The sequence below is a fragment of the Dermacentor albipictus genome, unplaced genomic scaffold (genome assembly GCF_038994185.2).
Source record: "Dermacentor albipictus isolate Rhodes 1998 colony unplaced genomic scaffold, USDA_Dalb.pri_finalv2 scaffold_19, whole genome shotgun sequence".
NCBI classification, from domain to species: Eukaryota; Metazoa; Arthropoda; class Arachnida; order Ixodida; family Ixodidae; genus Dermacentor; species Dermacentor albipictus.
This window is the reverse complement of record NW_027225573.1, coordinates 6,143,678-6,156,914: the sequence shown is the minus strand read 5'-3', so window position 1 is coordinate 6,156,914 and position 13,237 is coordinate 6,143,678. Positions and strand designations below refer to the sequence as shown.

At 44.8% G+C, this 13,237-nt stretch overlaps 1 protein-coding gene across 7 annotated transcripts in view; it reads left to right on the top strand.

Moving 5' to 3' along the window:
* Window positions 1-13,237, top strand: part of LOC135917073 (uncharacterized) — a 485,430-nt gene that overhangs the window by 428,007 nt on the left and 44,186 nt on the right. For 4 of the 7 annotated variants that reach the window (XM_065450566.1, XM_065450564.2, XM_065450563.2 and 1 more), the window contains one exon: window positions 7,425-7,470. In XM_065450566.1, coding sequence (XP_065306638.1) covers window positions 7,463-7,470 — 8 coding nt within the window. In that variant the 5' untranslated portion in view covers window positions 7,425-7,462. Of the gene's footprint in view, window positions 1-7,424; window positions 7,471-8,988; window positions 9,098-13,237 lie in introns of all 7 variants that reach the window. The other 3 variants (XM_065450570.1, XM_065450569.2, XM_065450568.2) reach the window with 1 other exon arrangement.

Here is a 13,237-nt window from a genome sequence, read left to right as displayed (position 1 = left end):
TCGGGGAAGGATTTCATGAGTTTGTCACGTGCCGCAGCTGCCACTGCACACATACATTTTATGGGGGAGGGGGTCAGGACACGCGGGAATCACCCTGGAATCGTGCATGGTGCATTGTAGTGCTGGATGTGTATCTAAACTGACCTATTTTTCTGGGAAGCGACTTATCTCAAAATGCTGTTGCCCAGGCACGTACCCAGGCTATTTTTTTCATGGGAGGGAGGGAGGGAGGGAGGGGGCAACGAAAGGTATTTTTTCTATGCATATGAGGGAGCAGGGCACCTTTACTAGTACAAATGCGAACAATGCCCACCATTCGCCATAATGACTTATAATCCCGCAAAAGAGAAATGAAATAAAGTGTAACTCACAGGTAAGCCTGCGAGATATACCTCCCCTTTACTTGGCAAACAAGGAACTGAGTCAGATGGACTCAGGCATGGAAGAAGCGCAGGAAGAACACTCTGAAGAACAAGTAATCAAGCGAAAGTGCAAAATAAAGATATCTATAGTCGGATACAACTTTAGAAATTAGAACTTTAGAAAAGGGGAGGCCCCACCCAGATGACCGAAGCGCGACAGCCGATTGCCTCCGCGACTAAAATAGTCTCGCTCGAAAAATCGTGCTCATGAAACGCGTAATTCTCCGTATAAATAAATACTTTTGCATTTTGATTGACTCGTTTATTAGAGCTCTCATGTGCTACCGCACATGCCGGATAGCGACAGAAAAATAACCCCGTGCCTTCTACAACGCTGCCCGTCGTCTGCTCTTTAGCTTCATTGCAAGTGACAAAAGTAGAAAGAGCAGCTCTGCATGGCTTTTGAGCTTGTTTACATGTACATGGCGTATCTACTACTCGTTTTCCAAGCTTAAAATTAATCAGTTGCTATTGAAAAAGTACTTATATAAAACAATGCGTTTATCGCAACCATTACAAACCTGGGGCGAGAATACGGTCGATACAGGAAGGTCCAAAAGTTCTTCATTCATCGTTTTAAATAAATACTCTTAGTTTTAAATAGCATAGAATTTACATTTTTTGTTTGTGTTTTCACACTTTCACAGCATGCATTCTACAGCTTGCGCGTGCAGCGAGCACTTGTGGACAGCAATCAATCGACGGCGCTACACAGCGCTCGAACACCGTCGCTAGACGCTCGGCTATCTCACTGCTGACAATGATCGTTCACGCTAAGTTGACGGCGACAAATCTTTGCGTTGGAGGCTTCTCCTGCAAATATTTTCTGTTGAGACACTCGTAAGTTTGTTTCATGCGCGCACACTTTTCTGATTTCTCCTGAGAATGGTTTTGCTCCATCACTTCACCCTGTCCGTCGAAAAACGCAGCGACACACTACACGAACACACCCACCGCTGACAGTACGCATCATTCTTTGGAAAACTTTTCTCGTCGTAACTTCCCTCGGCAGTGAAATAAAACAACATGGAACAAACACGGAGGATGTGTGTTCGTAGCGGTCGCCGCGGGATCCTGTTTTCAGTCAAAGCGTAGCGCAGCGCAGCGCCAGAGATGCTCGCTGCAATGTTCCTTCGCCGGATCACGGCTCAGAAAATGCCGCATCGTAAGCTCGTAGTAATATTTCCGGCATGACAGACCATCACAAACAGTTCTGGAATTCACTATGATGAGGAGCTGAAGCACGCAGCTGACGCAACCTCGCCCAGTTCGAAGCGCGGGCGGCCACCTTCTCTGTCGGCGGGCTCACCGGCCGTCCGGCTGATGACGTTAGTCCAGAGTGCGCGCCCATTGGTGGGTGCTCGTGCGCCTCCACCTCGGAGGAGTAAACGCCCCCTTTTTTCTAAAGTTGTATCCGACTATAGTAGCGCCTTTTGAATTAGCTCTGGAAGAACTATAGAGAAATATATATATTTGCGAAACAATCACAGTTTTTTTTTATCTCTCGTTTACTGCTCTACCAAGTTAAACAGCAAAACCGACTCGTGTTCTTATTTGGGAAGTTGTGTAACGATGCGTGGCCACCATTCCCGTACAACCGTGTAGAGCGCAGGACGCTGCGGTTCTAGACGTACTGCGCCCACCGCGGAAGGTGAGAAAAACACCCACATTAGCACAGCAGAGAAGTGGCTACGTCAGACGGCTCGTCTGATAATTGTGGAAGCGTCATGCAACACACACGGAATTATTCTCCAGTTCCGGCCGCGTTTTCTCTACTTCCTGGTTAAATAAGAAGATGTTGATCCACAAATATTTTCACAAACAATGGTTAAATTTGTTAATTTTCGCCTTTCTTTCCTGTTTGGCTGTTGCCTTGGCTGTCTCCCTTAGTGCATCACTTAACTTCTCAACTCCTTGCGACTCTTCTTTCCAGTTGCCAATTTTGTACGAAAAGTGCTGTACAATTAGGACAAACCTAGACGCGGTAACGGGTGACAGGTATATTGCTTTATGGGTTTAACGGTTTCCGCAGTGTTTGCTGGTGGGCGCTGTTTCGCAATACTTTATTTCGCACCGTAGCTAACCCGTATCAAATCAAATCAAATCAGTTTATTATTATTACATCGTATGTTAATTACAGCATATAACATGTACAGACGAGGGTCTATGGTTTCGAGGATCTGCAAGCGTCGTGGCGAGCCGTCACTCGAGGAAATAATGAAGCAAAAGGAAAAGTTGAATGCAACTGATGTTTTCTCCAGCCCCAACTCGTTCCACTGTATACGGACCAGCTGACTACGAACCGAATCCCTTTCTTGGTCTCTAGCTCAGTCTAAACACAGAAAGTTTATCTTACGAAGGAACAGCGATGCGCGTGATCGTTGAATAGATGGTTACAACTGAACGTATCTAGATTTAATCGCGCGAACACCGAATGGATAAAAAAACTGCTCTTCACACCCCAGGAGATTCCGATAACTACCGCCATCAAAAAGGAGTGAAAAAGGCAGCAAAATGTTGACCGCAGAATAGCTGCCAAGTCACAAGATTAATTTTTCGGTGCTTTAGAAATGTGTGTGAGGAGTGGTGGCGTGCGCGGAGAGATGGGGGGGGGGGGGGGGTATTTCGCTTAATTTCGAAGGGGGGGGGGGGCTGGGCCCCCGTGGCCCCCCCCTTGGGTACGTGCCTGCTCTTGTCACTCGTCACCTCGTTGGAACCTTTACTCGGAATGTATCTAGTGGGTCTTTCTTCGCCGCATCATTGTCTGGGAGAACGTTTACGCATCGACTTGGACAGCGTTTGCATTAATTTTTTTTATTGATTTAGCTAATTATCTCCGTCAACAGAAGCAGCCTATTTTTGTCCACTGCAGGACGAAGGCTTCTTTCTGCGATTTCCAATTACTCCTGTCCTGCGCCAACTGATTCCAACTTGTGCCCGCGAATTTCCTATTTTCATCGCCCCACCTCGTCTTCTGCCATCCTCTACTGCGCTTCCCTTCTCTTGGTACCCATTCTGTAGCCATATGGTACAACGTTATCTAACCTGCGCATTACATGACCATCCCAGCTCCATTTCTTTCTCTTAATGTCAATTAGAATGTTGGCTATACCCGTTTGCTCTCTGATCCATACCGCTCTCGTTCTGTGTCTTAATATTATGTCTAGCATTCTTCTTTTCATCACTCTTTGCGCGGTCTTTAACTTGTTCTCAAGCTTCTTTGTCAGCCTCCAAGTCAGCCCCATATCTCAGTACCGGTAGAATGCATTGATTATTTTCTTTTTAATAATAATAGTTCACTTCCAGGCAGGATCTGATGATGCCTGTCGTATGTACTGCAACCAATTCTTATTCTTCTATAAATTTCCTAATCATGATAAGGGTCCCTTGTGAGTAATTGACCTAAATAAACGTAGTCCTTAGTCCTTCACGGACTCCGAAGGCTGACTAGCGATCTTGAACGCTTGTTCACTTGCCAGGCTATTGGACGTTATCTTAGTCTTCTGCGTATTAATCCTCAGCCCCACTCTTACACCCTTTTTGTTACGTCCTTCAATCATTTGTTGTATTTCGTCCTCAGTGTTGCTGAACAGGACAATGTCATCTGCAAACCGAAGGTTGCTGAGGTAGTCGCCGTCGATCTTTACTCTTAAGCGTTCCCAGTTCAACAGCTTGGATACTTCTTCCAAGCACGCAGTGAATAGAATTGGGGAGATTGCGTCTCCTTGCCTGACCCTTTTCTTTATAGGTAGGTATCTTTGTACTTTTTTTGTGGCGAACCATGGTAGCTGTAAAATCTCTGTAGATATTTTCCAAGATATTTACATTTGCCTCGTGTACTCCTTGATTACATAATACCTCTATGACTGCTGGTGTCTCTGCTGAATCAAATGCCTTTTCATAATTCATGAAAGCCATAAAGAGAGGTACAATGTACGCTGCAGATTTCTCGATTACCTGATTGATGACAGGGATGCGATTCATTGTAGAGTATCCCTTCCTGAAGCCAGCCTGTTCTCTTGGTTTACTGAGGTCAAGTCTTGCCCTTATTCTATTAGAAGTAATCCTCGTGAATACTTTGTACAATACTGGAAGTAAGCTAATGGGCCTATAAATTTCCATTATCTGACGTATACATTTTTGTGGATTAGTCTAATGTTGCCATTATTCCAGTTCTCTGGAAGTCTTGAAGTTGTGAGACATTTCGTATAAAGGCCGAAAAATTTTCAAGCGTGCTATCTCCTCCATCTTTGTTTCAGTCGTCTGTTATTACATCTTTTCCTGCCGCTTTTACCCGGTACTACATTTGTATACTTAAGGAAGTTTAACCAAGGAATTTGGGAGTCAATTTCGCGGCGAATCAGTTGGGTAGCACAAGTTCGCAAGCTCTACTTGTTTCACTTGATCTAATTGAGGTCGTTTGTCTGAAGGTGTTAGTAAGTGAATTCAATTGTAGAGGCCAGAAACAGGTACCAAGTGCAGTTCTTCTACTGAGAGTTTCTTATGACATATTCTACGTTCTTCAAATAGCAAGAACCAAGAGGCTGCGCAGTACCCTTTTTTCCTGTAGCGTATTAATATAGGGGTGGTAGCGTATTAGTCACATTCTAATTACATAATAATATTACATATCTATCATATAATTATTTGCTTGGCTGCTTGTTCGAATTTCGGTCGAGGCATGGTCACTTAGTAGGAAAACTCAGATTCGCATCAGTTCCGAGATGTGCTTCCCCAAACTTTGGTCACAAATTACGTTGGTGTTCCAGTAGGTGTTTCGAATGTTTTTAGGCAGACCTGTTGGTATTAATTTGAATGCCAATGGTATGTCCTCGTATGTGAAAGCGAGATATGTCTCAAACTGGCGCTAACCTCAGTATTCCCGCTAACTGTACTTACATTGAGCATCGACGCACTTTATTTCTACAGTTGCGGCATGCATCCAAATTTCAATAAAAATGGTTATATACATATGTGGTGAATTATGTAGTTCATCAATGACTATTGTACTACTGTTCTCCAGAGTAGCTAGTCCTGCGTTGGCGCAAAAACGACATTATCTCTGACTGCTTGTCTTACAATAAATTTGGCGCTTCTTATGTGAAGCTGGTGATACAGCCCTCTTCTCGACTTTTCGCAAAGTAGAAATGTTTTTTTTTAATATTTTATCAAACCGCACATGTAATCTTGATCAAGTTCACCGGTCGAACCGAGCTAACGCTGCAGTTTGAGTCAGTGCAGTTTTTGCAGCAACAGGATTCATAGTAGAGTCAGGCATAAGTTGGTAATGCTGGCGATGGTAATCCCTCGTTTGGCGAAGCAGTCTTCTAGGCTTTGCCAAAAAACGAAAGACGTTGAGATTGAATAACAGCCACCGATGCAACCAACATCCAGATACACTCCTTATTCCTGTGCACCAGTAATTATTATTTATCTGTTTTTTTCGCAAACTCGCGAAAATCAATCATGTACTCACAGCAGCCGCATGAATTGAGAAATTTATTTCTAGGCACAAAGGGATTCAGAAAATGGACCATAATCCAAAAATTTCCGTAAGAAAAATGGAAACGTTCAGCCTACGTACATGAAGGCAAACGCTAGAGATATCTTTGTGTATATTTCGTAGAGAACAACAGATGTTTATTTCCTCAATGGAAAGCGCATCAGAAAGAAAATATTTCACGCATTATAACGCCCTCAAGGCGTTGTAGCACGGTTATGTCAACTTTCAACAAATACGCGAGCCAGCGGCCAATTTTTATGACACAGGAGCCGTGTAGCAGAAGATAAGTTTGTGGACCCACTGGGCGTCTAGATGTATAGACGAGCAGGGTAAGTATACATACAAGGAAACTGGACTGATACTCTTTCTTTCCACCGTCCTTTCCCTAACAATAGCCCTGAACGTTATGGTTCTTGGAATAGATGGTAAGCTGTATTTTCTTCAGGATACGAATTCAGAAAAATATTTTTTATGTGCGTCTGGGGAGAGAGAGAGAGAGAGATATCAGAGAGGTCGGTACGTAAAAATACGAAGCAGCTGGGGCCCAGATTCTGAAACCTTTCTGTTTTTTTGTTATCTAATCATTTAGCTCTTTGTCATAGTCCAGACGACGCCGCCTCACCGAGGTTATCTCCGAGGCCTGCCATTCAACACGATGGATGGCGTGAACCAGAACGCCCCCGTGTTATTTTTTTTTGAATGTTTGAATGAATGCTTTATTTTTCAACAGACCTAATACAGAGCCTCCTAGGGGGGCAGATGCTAAAGGCTTAAAATGCCTGACCAAGGCCTCTGACTCTTTACAGTTTGGCAAGCGGTTTTAGGCAAAGATAAAATTCACGCTTTCATCACAAACAAATAAACAAAAGACACAAAAAAGCACACAGATTATACCCATTTCACATTTTTATAACAACAGTATCTATGTCTACGCATGCCTATGTTACATACATAATGTATGAAGTACACATATACGTTGAACATACCTTTCATGTGCGTGTTTATTTTTTATTATGCAACTATATTCATACGAAGATTTTTGTATACACACATACATATCGCATGCCTTTGTATATTTACACACACCAAAAGAATTCAAATAGTAAGTGAATGAACAACCACAGCGAACATTATTGCTGAGAGTATTTAAATTCTGAAATGATTATTACATTTTTTGTTATTTTTGCAAACAATTATAGAACTATTTATAGGTAATAATACTTTATTTATATTTACAGCTAGAACTTAAGACTCGTGCGTTTCCCGAACGTTTACTCATTCAGCGAGTCCAAGAACCTCAGCAACTTCTTATCACACTGAATTCTATCGTGAAGTCAAGATGCGTATTGAACTTAAAGTAGTTTCTATTAGTGCTGTTGGCGCACTGCTTGTACAGATTTGTGTCGATGCGCTTAGCAAGTTTTTAACCTGATATGTATGATCGTGCGATTTCAGTGGGCTCATTTAGTTTGTTTCCTTTCTTTTTCTTGCCTTTGCAGGTGCACCTTTGAGGATGACGCCAAGGATGACGACGTAAATGCAGAGGTAAGAGGACGCATGGCGGGCAAGAAATACCTTAACAGTTGGCGTGATAGATATATATATATGTGCGATTGGGGCCTATCGGTTAGAGCATAGGGGGAAACGAGGCGCGATCTGATCATCCGGTTCGTAATTGAATTTTTTTTTAAGTATAGGTTATTCAACTACACAGCAACATCGCCCAGCAGCAACGGTCAGGAAAGTCTGCGAGGGTTCGCAAAGAATGCTTCGCTTTAAATTAATAAGTCAAAGCAAATGCGCAACAATGCTGGTGGCAGAGTTCGTGCTGTTGATCATCTCATTTATAAGAAGTGGTGATGGAGAACACTTAATTGAACGCCACCTAAAAGCAAAACCACTTGGTTATGGTTTTAGGTGAATTGATTTCAAGGCAGTGAAGGTGAGGCGTTGTGCAGCGATGGACATTGTGCGATTCGTTGCGATCTCTATGAACAGTAGCAGCCAGCGTCCAGCGGGAGGATTACATAATGATTTAACTTAATGTTAGCGCTAAGCGCAGCCCTCCAACTTTGCATACGCTAGCTAGTCCTCTGTTCCTACTGGGTGCATGTACAGAACGGAGAGAGAGCAAAATACCCATGAGTGCAGGCAAGGAGTTTAACCAGACGTGAGTATCCATATTCTACTCTTACGACAGGAGGGGAGCGAGGGCTACAAAGATAGCAGGAAGAGAGAGGACGTCATCGGTGCACAAAACTGGAAGGTATCTAACGTGCTAACGCTAAGACGAAGCGCTGGTAGTTTGCCTAAGTAACCCTAATAATTTTCTTCGCCAAGGAGTGCTGGCTCCTATGTTCAACGAAATATATTAGCGTGATGGAGCATGGTTTTCCGCAAATTGCAATATTTTTTTCATTTCTCTCGTAGCTAATTTGGGCGTATTGTATCCGCATATATGTTCGTCGTGTATCGTACTAGGTGACTCACCTGCCAATCCACGAACATATAAGAGCGTTCCTTATGCTCTTGTTTCGGCATAAAGTGAAGCGTGCCTTCTATTGATGGGACTCATGATTCTGCGCTATTGTATCTCGGTGATATCGGGTATAGCAAGAAACCGTGAACAGAGTTCAGAAAGCTATTTGTTCGTAAGAAATGTTTGTCATTGATAAGCCGCTTTAGCTAATGGTCTGTCCACACTGATTAGCCGGCGCTCCTTCTTACCATCTGCTCTAGTGTGAAAACTACTATGTGAATACGGGTCCAGCTTTCTTAAACGAAAACTGCACAAGCCGAATTTGATGAGCGCCAACACAAGTCATTGGATGTTTACAAGTCACACTGACACGGTGAACGTTCGTGTGAAGTTCACCCTCGACTCCTTTTAAGCACTCTGCTGGTATAATAATGCCGGTATTCTTTTCTTGTTCTAGAGATGCCAACTCAGCATGAAGTTATGTGCCGGATCGATGTTCCGATTTAAGTATTTACGTTTTTGCACGATGTCATAACAGCTCAAATTTTCTTTTAATATGCGTTGTTATCTTCCTCTACTCCTAGTGTGACAGGCTGTGCGGCTTGCCGAGTTAGGGTGCATCATCATATTGTCTGGATCTCGGAGCACACAAAGGCATGACAGTGAATATTCAGCTGCAAGAGCACTAAAGCCGCAAGTAACTTTTGCAATGCCTTGTTTCTTTCTTGTACTGCTACAAGATGAGACTGAACGGATGAAAGCTGTCATTATGTTGCGTGTATGGGAACCCTATCACTGAAAATAAGGATAATGACACGAATAACTGAGGGAGGCACTGTCTTTCAGGCAGTCTGCCCGTCTCCTGTCATCATATCACAACGACAGTAAACTAGTCTCACCCTCACGTTGAAAAACAGAATACAAAGAATGGCTTTTATACTACCTTAAACTGTAATTCACCCATAGCACGCTTTCTTTCGGGCAGTCTTAAATAGAATGCAATATAAAGCGAACATACACTTATATTCCAAGGAGAAAGATTCGGCGCAGGAATACTTAACAGCCGTACTATACGCATATGGTAGTCTGCAGCACCGTGCTCCAATTCGTGGTTGACATCTTACCCAAAACAGAACACTCGACTGAGCTACTTGACTCCTACAGTATCAAACCGGTCTCCCAAACTGAATGAAAATCAGCGGTAGGGAAATATGACGGGTCGGAAGGTTAACCAGCAATTCATTATCAGACATTAAAATAAGAAGTTCCTATATTTACGTTTTGACCTGTTATGGTCTTATGTTTCACTGTTGTAACGCTGGCCTGGGCTGACGGGCATAGTGCGGACGCTGGCACTGTCGGATAGGAGTTTGCTTTGTGGAGTTCCCGCAGACGGAATTGCGCGAACCTGTGTACGACGCCTGCGGACACAGCAGCAAAAATTTTGTAGCTATGCACTGCGTGCTGCAAGAGCAGGCTGCTCAGGTATGTATGTGGCACAGGCGGCAGCTCATGCAGGCAGCAGCATCCGCTCTGAGATCGTAGTTTCTGACCGGTGAGCGGTGGAGGAAAGTTTCTCGTTCGAGACGCCACTAATATGCGGAGCACGCGAACGAAAAGTGAGAACCCGTTAGCCTAGACAGCTTCTGTCCAGAACCTGCCCTACTCGAAGCCAGTCCTGCTCAGCATTGCAGAGCAGTACGCCGATTGGAAGGGCGGAAGTTCAAGGCGCGCTGGCCCGCCGAAGAGTATACACTGAGGCATTGCTGGTGCTGTGGCGCAGTCGTTAATGCACTGGCAAGGCGCAAAGCGAGACCCTACTTTCTTTCCCTTTTATTTTTATTTCTTTCGTTTTTTTTTTTTTGTCAGCCTATGCTCCTGCAAGACAGCGTTTTCACGTCACGTGGATGCCCTCGAAGTATGGTTGGCAAAGCGTGCGCGTTGTTTCGCGACGCTACCTGCTGTGGAGCGCTGTATATCAAAGCCAAGTTTACGCACGGAACGTGAACTCAATTTCAATCACTGCAGACAAGTTGTAGTGCATCCCCCTTGGACGGGAAGTGTACTTGTATGGTAGGTTCGCGGCTGCGGCAGAGAAGGAGACGCGAAAAGAAAGAGTGAAAAGAAGGGCTCGCGATCGGGTTGACCTAGGTTTTACTCCAAAGACATCCCCGTTGCGCACTCACTATAATTTCGTGCCTCGCTTGCAACTACTGAAATAAAACTTCGGTAGTGATACAGTTCATAATTCGGATAACCATGTTTAAACATTTCCATATGCACTGCAGTCAATTGTATTCCTATAAATATTTAATTGCCGAGAGTGGCTCTGAAGGTAGGTTTAATAACTTATTCTTGTTGCAGAAAGTGCTAATACGTTAAATAATAGCATCACTACAACGTCTGGTGTATAGTGCTGTCGCGTTTGAGAGCTGCTAGTGCTGGGAAAATGCCGAGCTTTCATTAATGCAGGACTTACGCACTGCATAAGTCCCCTTGGTATCCTGCTCTTCTTTATTCCTCATTTCTCTTTCTCGTTTCCTTTGCGTTATTTATTTTATTTTAATTTTTTTTGCAATCTGCACTACCTAGCTCTCTATAGTTTCTCCCCCGTATGTGAAGTCTCACATAGTCACTTTAGCTGCGTGCAAAATTACGTTATACAACTGTAAGCGCGTGACGGCGCTAAACTTCCAACCAGCTGAATCGTAGCACAATTCACCGACAAACAATGCGCTTGCACCTAGCGTCTGACCAAAAGCGCAGTGGCACGTCTCCAAGCTCAGAGCTCTCGTTGTTTGTGATTATGCATTCAGTAAAAATCGTGTTTCGGTGTTTGAACAGAGAAAGGAATCGCTTAGTAGGCTGTCTGGCCGACGAATTGATTCGTCGGCTAATGAAAAGGAAGAGCGCTTCACTGGCGAATAATATCTTTTTTTTTACAATTTACTAATAGCGTCATATTACGTGTTCAAATACGCAACAATCTACTCGGTGAACCGGTGTTACCTTACAATGGCTTATTGCTATGTTACGGCGCAAAGAAAGAACAACCGAACAGACAAGATAACACAAGACAAAGCACTGTCCTGCCTTGCCTCTTTGGTTGTCCCGTCCTTGTGCTGGTAAATGGCAATGCCAGACGAACTCGCGTAACGGCACATTCTCGGCAACCTTATTTTGGACTAAGGAGGATGGTCTCCTGATTTGTGGAAGATTCCTAAAGCGTTTCAGACAGTTGCTGCATTTGCATACCAGTGCGCACCACGTTCTTACACACAGGAAATTGACTGCATCCTATTAAGCCGGCAGGTATACTATATAAACACGCCTTTCGCAGGAGTCCCCAGGTATCGATGTCGTGGGCCTAGCTATGGTTAAGTGCACTTCACTTGACCTAAGAAGATGTTTCTTCGTAGTTCTCCCACGGGCTCGATCCTGTCATGGCCTACACTGCGGTTTCTTGTTACACGAGCAGAATAGTACAATGGATTAGCGCCATATCCACAACCAGCGCTATTCATTACTCTGTAAACTTAGCTCACTGTGCGTCCTTACACAGTATGAGAGGAAACCGCTTCAGAAGACCCTGTACCGATAGTGTGAGGACGGTGCGCCACCAACAGCGATCCAGAGGTCGCGCTATAAAAAAGCTGCACACGAGCTCTTGTGCGCGTGCAGAAACGAGATACGGCGTTGATCGGGCCGTCTGCAGTGCAATTGGCCAGTTGCGCCAAGCTCAGGGGTTCGCATGTCGCCTCGCGTACGACCTCTAATTGCTGGAGAAAGCAGTCGGGGGTACTCGCGTGGGCGAGGAAAGTGGAATCTGTATGATGAGAGCACGCGCCAGGAGCGGGCCTATCTTTTACTGCGGCAGCACATGAAAAGATTTTCACATGTCCTATTCGCCCCTACATTAACAATGCTCGACAGAATGAGCAGGTACGAAGCGTGTGATGTTTGCAGAGGTCAGTTGAGCTGCAAGCCTTAAGCAACGCAGTCTTTAGATAACGCATCGGCTCTCAAGCCTCATGATTCGTTTCGCGTGAAAACTCAGCGCGGCGAACGAACGCGTGAGCGGTCTGGAAGTGTGACTGTGACAAGCCTCGCTGAAGTCTATCGCTCTGTGACAGCGCGACGGACGAAACACGGTGAAAAGAAAAGGGCAAGTGCTTTCATTGGAACCATACCAAGTAGCCCATGGCAGCTTTCCACGTTGCTGGCTGAAGTGCCACGCTGGAGACATTCGTGCGTGGGCTTGCAGGTATCACATTGCCACAAAATTTGTGCAATATGAATAACCACTAGGCGACCTAAGTTTAACGATGGCTTTCTAGCCTTGATATCCCCGTCACGTAAATGATCCTTGGCACCTCTGGCCTCGACGGGAAGGCGCAGAGAAGCACGCGCACCATTATGCCTATGCTTTCAGAAACTCCAGTAGCCGCCGCATGTCCACACTTTCTATGTGCACTTCTTTGCAAACGACGGCCAATATGACCACGCCGAGCCTATTCAAAGCGAGCTAGCCGCCCGTCCCACACGGCTAATGGTGGCGCGTGTGGTGCTCCGAGCTCATATGCCACGCGCAGAGCGCGTGGCGCGAGCAGGTGCAGGTGTACGCGCTCGCTATTCGCACTCGCCGCTCGAAAACGTGACATTTCTTGCGAGCTTGTCAGGTGGCATTATTACGTCGCGCTGGTAGCACAGAACAGGCTGCACTGGAAAAAAAACATAAAACAGAAGCCGCGTTTTGGAGCTTACCATTTGACTATCAATTCTTCTCGCACATCGTCAGTGGCTCGAGTGCTCGAAAACTAGTTACCAAGCGTG